This window comes from Herpailurus yagouaroundi, unplaced genomic scaffold (assembly GCF_014898765.1).
Source record: "Herpailurus yagouaroundi ecotype Mexico unplaced genomic scaffold, PumYag 440, whole genome shotgun sequence".
NCBI classification, from domain to species: Eukaryota; Metazoa; Chordata; class Mammalia; order Carnivora; family Felidae; genus Herpailurus; species Herpailurus yagouaroundi.
This window is the reverse complement of record NW_024412657.1, coordinates 851730-865649: the sequence shown is the minus strand read 5'-3', so window position 1 is coordinate 865649 and position 13920 is coordinate 851730. Positions and strand designations below refer to the sequence as shown.

Here is a 13920-nt window from a genome sequence, read left to right as displayed (position 1 = left end):
CGGCGGACCCGCCGGGCGGAGGGACGAGCCGGCCGCCGGCAGGGCGCCCTGGGGAGGGGTCGGGCGCGAGGGGGCGCGGAGGGGGCGTCCGGCGCCAGCCACCCGGCGGGCCCGGAGGAGGGGTGGACGGACGCAGGGCGAGCCTTGGCCCGCTTCTTCCATTTTTCGGGGAACGCGGTGAGTGCGCCCTTCTCTGTGCGCGGTTCCGCCGGGGTGTCTGCCTGCAGCCCCGCAGCGCCCCCACCAGCGGGCCCCCTCCCTTCGAGCCCGCGCAGCCCCGGCCCTGATCGGCGCCCCCGCGGCCCATAAACGGAAGAGAGCAGGGACAGCCTTGGGGTCTGGCCTGTCGCCGGCAGAAGCCAGAAATTCACTGAGCGCCCGTGTGCCCGCGGAGCCGCGCGCCCGCACCGGTGCCGGGCTCGGTCGGCGCTGCCGCGGACGTGGGGGGCAGGGGCGGGGGCCCGGCTGCCTTCAACGTCGCCTTGGGTTTTGTGAGAGGGTGCGTTTTCCCTTCCCGCGCGGAGGAGGCTGGCAGAGATGTGAGCCCGGACTCCGCCGGGCTGCGGTCAGCGGGGCGTCGCCCCGGGTCCTGGTCCTCGCGGCACCTGCTGGCGGGAGCGGGAGCTCTGGCCGCGCTGGCGAGCGCGCCGCCGTGTCTCTTTGTGGCTGGACCCGCATTTCCCTGTCGACTGACGGTGTCGAACATTTTTTTTTTTTTTCCAGGAGCTTCTTAACCACCCGTATGGCTTCCCTGCTAAAACGTGTTATGTTTTTAAATGTATTTTCCCCTGTTTTCTTTTTACTGTGTTGTTTCCTTGTCATTGAGCTTTGAGAGTCCTTTCTATCATCGTTGCCGCGACATTATCAAACAGGTGATCTGCAAAGATTTTCTCCCCGTCTGTGGCTCGTCTTCTGTTTCCCTTGAGTGTCTTTCAAAGAGCGCAAGATCCCAAAAAAAGGAAATGAAGTAACATAAAAGAGCGCAAGCTCCTGAGGTCGACGGAGTCCAAGTGACCCATTTTTTCCTCCTGTGGTTTGTGCATTTCACGTCTGTCACATCTAAGAAATCTTTGCCTAACTGAGCAGTGCAAACATCTGGGTTTTCTTCTAGAGGTTTTGCAACAGCTGTGTCTGCCGCTTACCACCCCCTCCCGCCCCCCCCCACCCGTCGCCGGGGTCCAGAACCACGTGACCCTCCTGGCAGATCTCCTGGCCGCCTTCATCCCATCACGTGGGCACCTCATCCTCCCAGAGCCTCAGGAGAGGGGCCCCCTCAGGGCAGTGAGATGTTGTGACAGAGAGCCCGCAGCCGTTACTTTATTACGGCATATTGCTAGAGCCATTCAACTTTTAGTTACTGTTACTGTTTCAGCCACTGATTTACCAATGAAACTTTTTTTTTTAATTTTTTTTTCAACGTTTTTATTTATTTTTGGGACAGAGAGAGACAGAGCATGAACGGGGGAGGGGCAGAGAGAGAGGGAGACACAGAATCGGAAACAGGCTCCAGGCCCTGAGCCATCAGCCCAGAGCCCGACGCGGGGCTCGAACTCCCGGACCGCGAGATCGTGACCTGGCTGAAGTCGGACGCTTAACCGACTGCGCCACCCAGGCGCCCCATCCAATGAAACTTTAACATAGGTCTGCCCATGTAGGGTTCAGTACCATCCGCATCCACTGGGGGGTCTTGGGATGTATCCCCGGTGGATGGGGGTGGGGGGGGAGTTACTGTATTAAGTTTTACATGTACGTCAGCGATTGCATTAGAGCTAACTTTTGTACGTGGTGCAGGAGATAGATCAAGGGAGCAGTTTGGTTTTTGGTTCTGTGTTTTGGGATTTTTCTTTGTTGGGCTTTTTTGCACATGGCTATCTAGTTATTCGAACGCATTTGTGGAAAAGATGAACTCCCGTGTGGTTTTGCAGTTTGAGTGCTCCCAGTGAGACACAGTCAGTGCACGGCTGTCCCCGGCACCCGGGAGGCTGGTGTTCCAGAAAATCGCAGCGAGCAGATGGCCAGTGATTTCTGCAGGCACCCAGTGTCCTCAACCAGGTTGTCCTTGGGTCTAGGGCCTGGACAGTCGCGCTGGGGGGTCCAGGTTGTTCGACCAGCATCAACTTTGCGTCCCATGGGCCCCCTGGCCGGCCAGAGGGTGCCCTGGGAGGAAAGACAAAGCATCCTGCTCAGGAGGGTCAGGGTAGAATACTGCATATCCGAAGAAGACCTATGCAGCCCCACCCCCACCCTTTCGTCCTGGTCATTACCCAGGAGGGGATCAAGCGGACGTGTGCCTGCCTGGGGGCAGCCCTGGTGCTCAGGCCGGAAGAGGGCACAGAGGTGGAGTCAGAAATCCTCATAAGCGAACCCTGGGGAAGGGTCAGCAACACCACGTGCTGGGGCGGCAGGACGCGTGGAGGGCCCGGCCACCGCGAGCCCCGGCCCGCCACGGGGCGTGCTTTGTGATGAAAGAAGCACCTTGCAGATTGCAGGCGAAACCCACGGCCCCTCAGCTCCTTGGCTTGGAGAAGCAGCGCAGGGGTGAGGTCGGAGGCAAGATGCGTAGCCCGAGGGAGGGTCCAAGTCTGATGGAGTCATTTGCCAGGAGCTAGGGTCGCCCGCCCAGGCCGTGTCCGCCTACCCACCCCCCCACCCAACGGTGAGCCAGCCCTGGGCAGGAGTCGGGTCTGGTGTGCGGTGACCAGGTCTGCGTCAGTGCAAAGTCCCGTGTGTTGCATCCCATCGGTGACACGGGGTGTCGCCATGATGGATCCCCGTGGCAACGGCGGCCCGCCCGACTGGGAAGCGCCAGCTGCTTCGGCAGATGAGTTTTGGTGGGTGGGGTGAGAGAGCAGGCGCCCGCCATGCGCGAGCACAAGAGGCCCCACACGGTCAGCAGCTGTCATTTATTCCTACAGTCCACAGCACCCAGAAGGGGCGTCATTAATCTGTAATTTTGCAAAAGAGCAAAAACACACCGGAATACCCTGCACACCACGTTGGTTTCCTAGGGCATAACTGCCTGCTGTAACAAAGTATCACAGACGGCCCGCGGAAGACAAAAGGAATCCATTCGGCCACGGCTGTGGAGACCGGAAGTCTGAAACGGAGGTGGGGGGGGGCATCCCTGGGGGGGCCTCGGGGGGGGGTCCTTCCTGCTTCTCCCGCATCCTTGGTGCTTCTTGGCCTGTGGCTGCATCGCTGCCGTCTCTCCCCTGCATTGTCACATGGCGGCCGTCCCCCTGTGTGTCCCCTCTCTGTCTTTGCGTCTTCACACCTGGCCTTCAAAGACTCTTATTTCCAAATAGGCCACATTCTGAGGTTCCAAGTGGATATGAGTCTGGGGGGACACTATCCAACTCACTACACAGATCGAGTAGTTACATCGTCTACATCACAGGCCCAAGAATTCATGAAGCATAACAGGTGTCACCAAGGGGCCCTGAAATAAAAGTGGCTTATTCAGGAGAAGAGTTTATTTATCTCTCACATTGTGCTCAGAGGGTAAGCATCCAAGGGCTGAGAACCCCTGTTGTCAGGAACTTAAACTCCTGCCTTCTGTGCTGCAGTCCTCAAGACATGGTTTCTGTCTTGTGGTCAAAAATGGCTGCCGCAGCTCCAGCCATCACCTCCACACTCCAGCACGGAGGAAGAGCAAAGAAGTGAAAAGCACGCCTCTCCCTTTAAGGACCTGGAAATAATCTATCACTTCTGTTCAAGTGCCTGTAAGCTTAGTCACATGACCTTATTTGCTGCAAAGATGGCTGGGAAACGTTGTCTTCCTCTGGATAGTCGCACGTCCGACTAAAACTCCCGGGTGCTGGTACCCCGTAGTCTTGAGCGCAAGTATGTCACAGGGAAAATGGCTCCCGGGAAGACTGCCCTTCCAGGGATAACCCATCCCACTGCCCTGGGCCCCGCTGACCTTTGGACCGAGGTCAGGGGCCACGTCGTCCCCTGGGAGGGGTGAGCATGAGGAGCCCAGCACGTGGTGGGGACCCAGGCCAGGCCCAGGGAGGGTGATGTCTGGGACCTCCAGGATGAGGGACAGGGGCGGCCGGGCAGGAGTGCGGTTCCAGCAGAGGAACAGAGTACGCAGAGGCCCAGAGGCCACGGACAGGTATGAAACCGCAGACACCACAGCAGGTGTGAGGTTGGAGGTCTCAGCTGGCACGGGGTCCTGAGGGCCCTTGACGAGGGCTCTGGATGTGGAACTTCAGCCCGGAAGGCCCAGGATCACCGTGGACGGGGCGCAGACCAACGGCCGGTGAGTGCGTGGCCCAGAGGGCTCACTCCGGCTGGGATAAGGAGGCGGGGGCGGGGGGAGGGGGGGCTCGTCTGGGGGGCCACCTCCCCATCAGGGGTGGGGGCTCCAGGCACGCAGGGAGGAGGGTCACTTTCTCAGTGTGGGGGGGCTTCTGGAGAGGGGAGGAAGCTTGGGAGTTCTCAGGGCCTCCAGGTGGGGGCGGGGGGGGCGGGGCAGGATGGTTTGGATACTGGCAGGAGCTCAGGGCCACCTCCCCAGGCGCCGGCCATCTCTGTCTGCAGGGGATGGGGGCCAGGGGCAGGAGTTATCCGGGCCCCAGCCCGATCCCCGATCCCCGCGGTGTCCTCTCCTCTTGCAAGGGCAGCGGCTGGGAGCAGGGCCCGTCCAGGTGATCCGGGGCGATCTCCCCTCGAGATCCTCGAGCACCTCTGCCAAGATCACAAAGGTCACACTCGGGTTCCAGGCGGACATAACTGCCGCGTGGGGGCACCGCTCAACCCGCTACAACGACAAAAGCAAATCGCAAAGCGCTCCGTGTACAATGATACCGTGTTTGTGACGAACAGACGTGCGTGCCTCCGTGTGCGTGGGCGGCGAGCCCGTGGTGTGCGTGCGGCCGCACCGGCATAACGTGTGCGTGTTTGTGTTCGGAAGCAGGCTGGTTAACCGCGCTCCCCTTGGGGGATGGGCTGGGAGGGGGAGGGGGCCCCTGTCCGCTTTGTAATGACGCGTATGTATTTCGGCATTTTTAAGTGACCAAAAGTTGGCTTTATTCCTTAGGAAGGGGGCGCGAGGGAGGTAGGAGTCCCGGCCCCTGGCTCGGGTGACTCTCTCCCAGCCCAGGGCGCAGCTAGAAGCCCAGGGCGGGGGGCCTGGGTCCAGCTCTGTCCCGCGGGGGCACCGGCCTCCCGGCCTGACTCCGGCAGAGAGGGCCACCGGGAACCCGCAGAGAACCACGTGGGCGCGACAGACCGACCCAGAATAATTTTGGGGGTGCCACAGGGGGGTACTTTGGCAAACTTCCCTGTGATTTGAGGGGACTTTTTTAAGGGGCGCGTGTGTATGTGTGTGTGTAAACCTCCCGTGTGTAGTTAGCTCATCTTCAGCCGACTGTACCTGTGACCGCTTTTCGTAAAAGGGGGGAAGCCTTCCTGTGGCCCGAGTCCCGTCCCCAGCTCCACAGCCTGAGCTCTAACCCCCCAGGTGATGCTGCTGGGAGGGGACTGGGGGTGATGGGGTTAGTGCCCCCGGTTCTCCCCCCCCCCCATCTCCCCACCTCTCCCCACAGGTGCGCACACCCAGAGAAGGTGGCCGTCTGCAAGCCCGGGGAGTTCTCACCAGGAGCCGACCCTGACCTCCAGCGTCCTGGCTCCGGAACCCGGAGAAGCGAGCGCCTGTCGTGTCAGCCGCGAGTGCTGTTTGCACGCGCGCGTGTGGATGGAGTGCGGTTCAGCCCCCGCGGTGGCGTGTGCCCCTGCGCGGCCCCCCCCCCCCCCACTGCTCCCTGACCTGCTTCTCTCAGTAGAACCAGAGTCCTCAGTCCCATTCCCGGGGACCCGCAGTTGGCAGTGAAGTCCGAAATGCTGTGTGTTCGTTCTGATGCTACATCACAGAGATGGTCTAACCGTCATGGTAAAGACAGGCTTCCCTTGGGCCCCAGAAAGACTGGTTTTCCCCAGCGCCTTGGACTTCCCGAGGGGCACCTCCGCGGCCCCTGTGTCCCTGGGGCAGACCTCCTCCGGGACCCTGGGGCACGCGCTTCTCCGTTAGAACGGACCAAGCTCGGGTCTGAGAGCCCAGGGCCCCCGCGCCATTTCCAGGGTGACGCAATGTTCTGTTGCCTGAAGGGACCCTGATTTACGTAACCCGTTGCCTCCTGGTGGGTGTTTAGGATTGTCTGACCTTCCTCCTTCCTGCGTCAGGGCTGGGTGAGTGGACTTCTGGGTGAATCTGTGCCCCATTCCTTAATGATTAACTTTCGGCCGGGTACCTGCAGGTCAAAGGCTTTAGCTGTTTTCCGTGATAAATGCTGGGCAGGGCCCCGCCTGGCACCGCCATGGGCCCCTAACTATGAAAACTCCGAGGGTGCCATCCTGGTGGGTGTGGGGGGGGGGGGTTAGCCCACTGCTTCTCCCTCCGGGTGGCACGGTCCTCTGGGGCCAAGGACTGACCTTATTCTGTGAGCCGCCCCTCGGCCCACCGCACAGAGGCCCCCCTCCCTGTCTGACAGGTCACCAGGCCCCCTGAATGCTGGGACTCCCCGTCAGACCCTGACCCCCACACCCGATCCATGTCGGGCTCTCCCCCGGACCCCCCACTCCCTGCACCCAGGGCCAAGTCTGCCTCTGCCTGGGACCTGGTGACCTCTGCATCCCTGGAGAAGCTCCTACAAGACCAGCAGGGGGTCAGGATGTGGGCAGGGGTGGGGCGGGGGAGTGGAGGGAGGGACAGAGATAGCCACGGCGGGGCAGGCTGGTGGCTGTGACCACCACACATGACACCCAAGACGCTGTGGGCAGTGGCATCAGAGGGTGGCTGAAGGCTGAGATGTGGAATCAGAAAGAAGGTTCCGGGCCTACAGCGAGTGGCTCTGAGGGGTTGCTCACCCCCTCGGAGACCCAGGTCGGCCATCCATTAGGCGCCGAGGAATCGTCCCCCACGTAGAGCCCCCGTGAGAGTCGTGAAGGGACTATGCAGCAGGGACCCGGAGACCCGGAAGGTTCCAGGGTTTGGTGCTACAGTAAGAAAGTTCTGCCCTGGGTCTGACCTCAGTGTCTCCCACCGTGGTTTTATTCCCATGTGGCCGTGGTGGCCAGGCCCCCAGGGGGCCCCCAGAGACCCCACCTCCTGGCACAGTGGGGGTGTTGGCATATACCTTGCTGTCTCAGACCCCTCGCCCTGGGGAAGCCGCCACCCAGGCAGTAAGGACACTGAAGCAGCCTGGCCAGGCAGGCGGTCAGTGTGGCCCGGAGCCCAGGCGTCCTGCCCGCGGCCAGCAGCAGCTGGCGGCCTGTGAATCCCCCAGCCCCAGTCAAGTCTTCGAAGGACCCTGAGCCTGGCTGACGTTTTGGCACAAGGTCACAGGGACCCTCAGCCGTAATCGCATCACCGGGCTTCTCCTGACTCTCTGACCGTGGGTCCGTTCGCTGTCTTAGCCTGCTGTATCTTGGGGTGCGAGAGGACCCCGAGTAGAGGGTTCCTGGGGGGTGGAGGACACAGGACACTTTTGGAATTGGATGCATCTTCCGTGGGGAGACTATTCTGAGAGAAAAACAAGTTACAAAGAATCCAAAAGGCGTTGTCTTCCAAAGTCAGCTCCATGCCGAACGTGGGGCTCCAACTCATGCCCCTGAGGTCAAGCGTCGGATGTTCCACTGACCCGAGCCAGCCTGGTGCCCCGGGGAAAGTCTTCAATTAGCAGTAATCGTACCCCGGATAAACCTCCTTGGCTACAATGCTGCCCCTGCACAAAGCTCCAGTTTAAGGAGAATTGCTCAGGGGCACCTGGGGGGCTCCGTCCGTTGAGCGTTGAGCGACCAACTCTTGATTTTGGCTCAGGTCGTGATCTCGCGGTCTGTGGGTTCAAGCCCCGCGTCGGGCTCTGTGCTGATGGCTCGGAGCCTGGAGCCTGCTTCGGATTCTGTGTCTCCCTCTCTCTCTGCCCTTCCCCCACTCCTGCTCTCTCTCTCAAAAATAAACATTTAAAAAATTTTTCAAAAAACCTAGCAGAACTTTATTCTCAGTGTTCTGAGGCTGGAAGTCCAGAATGCAGGTGTGGGCAGGGCCGTGCTCACCCTCGGGTGCTCTCGGGGAGGGTGCTTCCTGCCTCCTTCGGCTCCTGCTGTCTCCGGGCTCTCCTGGGCTGTGGCCCCCTCGCTCGAGTCCCGTGGCCTCACCCTGTGTCTGCCTGTCTGTCCTCTGTGCCTCTCCTATGAGGATGGTGGTCACTGGCTTTAGGGACCCCCCCCCAGATAATCCAGGGTGACCCGCTCATGTCAGGATCCGTAATTCAAGACATCTGCAGAGACCCCTTTTTGCAAATAAGGTCCCATTCCCAGGCACCGGGGGTGAGGATGTGGACACGTCTTTTTGGGCGGCCGCCGTCCTCCACTGCTGGACGCAGGAGCCCCTGCCGCTGAGCTCACATGGCTCCCAGGAGCTTCCCCGCCTCTGAGGAACAAACTGGGCTCTGTCGGGGCAGGTGCAAGGCGAGCAGGCAGGCGTCCCCCGCCCCGAGGGCAGGGGCCCTGGCTCCCGCCCCGCACAGCCGCAGTCTCTCCCAGCATCCCTGATTTAGAGGGACAGGATTCCCACCGAGGAAGGTCAAGAGAACATGAATTCAACTCACTCGTGCTCCCGCCTCACCTCGTGCTCCAACTCCCCAGCAGCACCTACTTGGTAATCTGTTGCTCTTGGAACTCAGTGCCAGCCGTCACTAAGAAGCCACGAGCAGGTGCTCAGGACGCACGTGTGAATTCCACCCGGCCCTGCACTTGCCGTGGACTACTTGCCTGGCGGCTAAGACAGACGAGTGCGCAGGAGAGGTGCACCTGGTGGGGAAGTTCCAGAGGGCCCCCTGGAGGAGGGGGCTCCAGACTGCAGGCCTAGAGGACATCTAAGGGAATCCAGGAGGCGAGGCACCAGTCAGGAGACGCCCTGACTCTCTCTGTCTCTGTGCCTCTGTCTCATTTCCCAACCTCTGGCCCCCAGCCACTGACCTCTGGCCTCCCAACCAGTTCTGATCCCGAGGCTGTCCCGGGCTGCCTCCTGGGGGACAGCAACCTTTGGCCGCTGGGGGGGGGGGGGGGAGGCAGATGTTCTCTGAGTCACTATTCAACGAGGAAATGGTGTCGATGTTACGACGACCTGTTCGGGGCAGACACAAGGTGCGGCAGTCCTTGTAAAGGAGACTGTGCCTCCACTTTCACTTACATTTCCTCCCCTGCAGCCCCCGCCCCCACCCCCGGCAGGGTTCCGGGACTCCCAAAACCATGTCCCAAGCCAAACACACAGGCAGACTTTGAGCTGGTCGTGTTGGGATGGGAGTGGGGAAGGAAGGGCCCCTGCGGCCGGGGGTTGACCCGCTGCCTTTTTGGTTTCTTTGTTTTACTTTTTCTTTATTTCTCGCTCATCTGTTATTTATTTTGAGAGACCGAGAGGGCACACGTGAGAAGGAGGGGGACGGGGGCAGAGGGAGGGAGGAGGAGAGGATCCCAAGGAGGCCCCGCACTGTCAGCCCAGAGCCCAACGCGGGGCTGGAACCCACCCACCGGGGCGGGCACCTGCTTGCAGCCCGGGGGGGTGGGGGGAGGGGGTGACAGGGCGGCGCGGCGGGCGCGGCGCGGGCGGGCGGGCGGCTCGGGTCAACCCCGGGCCTTTGCTTCCCGTCGGGGCGTGGCCTCTCGGGGCTCCTCCCCCCTGGCCCTGGCCCCGCCTCCCGGCCCGCCTCCGCCCTCCCGGGGTCCGTCCGCTAGAGGGCAGCGCTGCCCGGCGCTGGGCAGGGGCCCGGCTGGCTGGCGGGCGGAGGCCGAGGACGCCCGAGAACCCAGGGGCGGGCGCGGGGGCCGCGGCTCCAGTCTGGGGGAGGGGTCGCCAGATAAAACACCGGGCGCCCGGTTCGGCCTGAATTTCAGAAAGACAACGTTTTTTAGTAGAGGTATGTTCCAAATATGACACGGGACATACTCGGGCTGAGAAAGTAGTCCCTGTTTATCTGAAATCCAACTCCTACAGCGTCCCGCGCTTTTATTGGCTAGACCTGGCGACCCTACCTCCGGGGACCGCACCGACAGCAGCCCGCAAGCAGAGGGAGCCAGGGCGGGGCTGCAGCTCTGGTTCCAAGCTCATCAGCTCAGTGACTGGTGTCCGGGTGGGCCACCGGGAGGCCACACCTGCCCCGAGCGGTGACCCAGGTGGATGTTGGCAGTCGTCCTGGCTGGCATCCAGGCAGAGGCAGGGTGAGGTGGGGCTGAACGGGGGGACCTTGCCTCTCTCTGGCCTCTCACTCGAGGCGGCAGGATTCAGGACTCATTGGTCCAGGCCTCCAGGTGGTAAAGTGTGCGGTGGCTGGCGGTCAAAGGCCAGATCCGGTTGTTCTGGAAAGGTCAGCTGCAGCTGTCCTTAGCGTTCTGACACTCTCCGGGCCTGCATACTGTGCCGCGTGGTCCTGAGCAGGGTCTGCTTCTCTCTTCATCCAGATCCCTCTCCACCGGCCAGGCTTCCGCCTCCACCATGGCCCCTGTGCTCCCGCAGGAGTTTCCTTGGTTATAGTTACACCGTGAATTCACCCGGACTTGAACTGGGTTCGTGAACGGAGCTAGGGGCTCTGACTCACTTTCCACCCCTCGAGGGCTAGAACCCCGCCCCCTTATCTGAGCAAGTGCGCCTGCGCGGGCAGGCTGGGGGCGGTCGCGTGGGGCGGGGTCTCCGCGGAGAAACTGGAGAGCCGAGGGACAGACGGCGCTACCTGAGGCCCGCGTGCAGGTCAGCGGTGCTCGGTCCACGTCCGCGACCGTTGCGTTCTCGGGTCTGCATACCCGCGGGGCCATCGCTGTGCTGGCCACTCTGCCTGCACAGACACACGTCGACCGCTCCTGCCAGCCGCCCTGACCTCCAGAGCTCCTTGGTGTCTTTCTACGGACAGTGTCCCCGATTGTCCCCCGTCTGGTATTCCGTGAGCTGACAGGCTCCACTCCGCACACGCGCTCTCCCTCTGGGCTCCTGAGGGAGGATTCCTCTATCCCGTCGTGCCCTCACTGCCTCATTCATTCATTCATTTGCTCACCAAAAACTGGTGAGGCAGGGGGCTGGGGGGTGGGGGGCCCTGGCCACCCCCAGGCACATGGCTCTGGGACCGAGGCACCGGCAGGGGGACCCACGGAAGGTGAGGCCCCATCTCCCGGGCCCCGCTGGGCCCGGACCGTCGGTGACCCACAGGGGGAAGAGCCGCCAGCCAGTGACGCCGGGTGGAACTCAGGCCCAGGTCTCTGCAGAGCTGGGCCCGCGCCTCCAAACTGGTGCGTCTGAGTCTCCAGATGGGGTGCGCGAGGTGCCTCCGGTGTGGCTCAGGGGACAGACACCCGCCTGGCCACAGTCCGGTGGAGGGGAGCAGACCCCCTGACTTCAGGGCTGCGGGAATTCAGCATATACTTCCCGAAAGGGTGCACGGGGCCTGGTGGGCAGGGCACAGCCTTCCTCTCTCTCGCTCCCGGTCCCCCGGGGCCTTCCCGCGGGCCTCCTTGCAACCCGCCTCACTGACCCCCAGCCCGTGCCAGAGGCAGGATGCCGGCCTTCAGAATGGAGGGCCCCCCGCCCCTTCTCTACCGCTCTTTGGCTCCTGTCTCCCCAGCAGTGAGAGGGCAACAGAGCGGGCCAGGGCTCCTCCAAGGCTCCTCGGCCCCGAGACGCAGCCCCGCAGCCAGCAGCCAAAGCCAGGAGCGGGCGGGGCAGGGCAGAGGGCAGCGGGTGGGCCGGCCTGGGGCGTGCTGGGGCAGCTGATGGAGTCTGGATGCCAGCTGGGCCAAGGGTGAGCTGACCAGAAGGCAGCCTGTCCGAGGAGGAGAGGCCCGCAGGCCTGGTGTCTCACACGCGGCCTCACGGGCCCCCGGGCGCCCATCCTGGCCCACGGTGCACAGATCAGGAAACTGAGGAAGGAAGGGCTGGTCCCAAGTCACCTGGGGGCCACGGGGGCCACCTGGGTCTGGCTCTGGGCTCCGTGTTGCTGGCCGGGGTCCCGGGGATGCCTTCTTGGGTCCCTGTGTCCCTGGGGAGGGGGGCTGGGCGAGGCCACCTGCGAGGACTCATCTGAGACCCGAGGCTCTGGCGGCTGGTGGAGCTTCACGTGGGCTGCTGACCCAAGCCCAGGGGTCAGACGCGCGTGTCTCGGCTGCAGGGGCCGCGTGGGGGCTGCCACGTGGGGGGCCCAGCCCTTCCGTACACCAGGCCTCCAGCCCTGGCTCCTCGTGGGGCCTCCTCTCCCCTGCGCTGTCCAGCGGGGTCCCCCTACCTCTCCACCTTTCCCTCTGTCCCCTTTTGTCCCTTCACGTCCCAGCCAGAAACCCCTCTGGGGAGAGGAGAGGGGTCTTGCTGGCTGTCGCTCTGCGGCTCCCAGACCCTCCTCCCAGCCTGTGACCCAGAAGCCCCAGAAACCACATCCAGATGGTGATGTTGCCCATTGGTGCCTGAGTCCGGGGCCGCACGTCCCAGGCTCCACGTGCCCTGGCCGGCAGCCCTCGCCCTCCCTCCCCGCCTCCCCGCGGCCCTGGCCCTGCCCACTGCAGAGACCTGGGAATTGGGCCCAGAGGCCTCATCTCATCTATTTTTAAGTACAAGCCCATGAAAGATTCACAGGCTGCTTTATTTACAGGTGGCAGGATGGCATGGTGTGCGCGAGAGGCCTGAAACCATGTCGGCCTAGGCGAGCTCAGCCTGAGCGCCCAGGGGCAGCCCGGCCTGGCTTGTGCAGGCCCCCCCGGCCTCCCTCCCCGACGCCAGCCGGGCCCCCTGGGACCGCCCCACCCCCCTCATGCGGGCCAGGCTCCCCAGGCTACTTCCCTTCTTCCCATCCCACCAGAGGCCCGGCTCCCTTGGGCCTTCTCCCCAGGAGGTGCCCCCCAGAAGCGACAGGGGGCTCATGGGGGGCTCCGCCGCCCACCTCCTACCCCTGCCCCCCTATATAACCAGCTGCTCCCTAGCCCGCTTCCCTGATCCTGCGTGATCTCTGAGACACCCCCCTCCTGGGCTTTCGTCCTGCCCCCCCCCCTTACTTCCCCCTGGGGCAGGGTGTCTCCAGACACAAGCGGCAAAGTCAGGAGTGGCCCCTGCTGGGCCAGCCTGGGCCACGTGCTCATTTCATCCCAGCTGTGCTAGGTGGGGTTAGTGTCCCCATTTTACAGACTAGGAAATTGAGGTTCTGGTGCACTGGGTAACTTGGGTGTGAAGCCAAATCTTAGGACTTCGACGGTTAGGTGCCCCACCCCTGTCCCAGCTGCCAAGTGGCGAGGAGGGGTCACACAGTGCTCACTTTATCTTGGCTTCCAGAAGCGGAGAGCCTTGGCCCTTCCCTCCAGGCATGCCACCCAACCCAAGAGAGACACGCAGACCACAGGGCCCCACCCTGCCCCGGAGGAAGGAGGCTGTGGGCGGCCTGGCCTCTGTGGCTCTGCCTGCGGGACCCCGCAGGTCCCCGGGGCCGCCCGCTCCCTCTCCCCCTGCACCAGCACCTGGCACCCAGTGACGTCCCCTCCCCTTGGCTGCAGGCTCACTCGGGCCTCGGGAGGGGGTGCCAACCCAGCCTTGATTATGTCACCTGGTGTCATGTGCTGTCTGGCTTAGTCCCAGCAAATGCCCAGGAGGGCTCCCAGCTGTTACCCAGCAGGGACCAGGGCGGACTCATCGCCGGGTCACCTGGGTCACCGCGGGAACTCGGGGCACTTAGCATGTCAAACCAGAGTGTCCCTGCTCTGGCCATGCTCTGGGGAGGAACCTGAGGGGAGCCCTGCCAGTCCCCACCTATGTGGGAATCACTGATTTTAGAGAACATCTCTTTTCTCAGTATCTCCACCAACCCAGAAGATTCTCTGGGGTTTCACTTTCTGGAAACAAAAAGGTTTTGTTAGCTTTCCAAATAGGACGTTACAGGATTGAGTCTGTCTTTC

At 62.7% G+C, this 13920-nt stretch overlaps 1 protein-coding gene, 2 long non-coding RNA genes and 1 pseudogene across 3 annotated transcripts in view; all 4 read right to left on the bottom strand.

The window, feature by feature from the left end:
* The window catches only part of DIPK1B (divergent protein kinase domain 1B), a 15159-nt gene extending 7789 nt beyond the window's left edge, over positions 1-7370 (bottom strand). Inside the window, exons 1-2 of the mRNA XM_040464368.1 lie at positions 7319-7370; positions 2009-2018 (exon numbers count right to left, since the gene is read on the bottom strand). Coding sequence (XP_040320302.1) covers positions 2009-2018; positions 7319-7370 — 62 coding nt within the window. The remainder of the gene's footprint in view (positions 1-2008; positions 2019-7318) is intronic.
* Positions 3459-6270, bottom strand: LOC121022867 (uncharacterized). Its single transcript, XR_005787135.1, has 2 exons — positions 5774-6270; positions 3459-4692 (listed from the first exon to the last, which is right to left on the bottom strand). It is a non-coding gene; the product is annotated as an uncharacterized LOC121022867 (long non-coding RNA).
* Positions 7371-7613: 243 nt separating the features above from the next.
* On the bottom strand, positions 7614-7739 carry LOC121022874 (uncharacterized; annotated as a pseudogene).
* A 236-nt stretch (positions 7740-7975) lies between these two features.
* Positions 7976-8918, bottom strand: LOC121022868 (uncharacterized). Its single transcript, XR_005787136.1, has 2 exons — positions 8613-8918; positions 7976-8434 (listed from the first exon to the last, which is right to left on the bottom strand). It is a non-coding gene; the product is annotated as an uncharacterized LOC121022868 (long non-coding RNA).
* Between the last annotated feature and the right edge of the window lie 5002 nt (positions 8919-13920).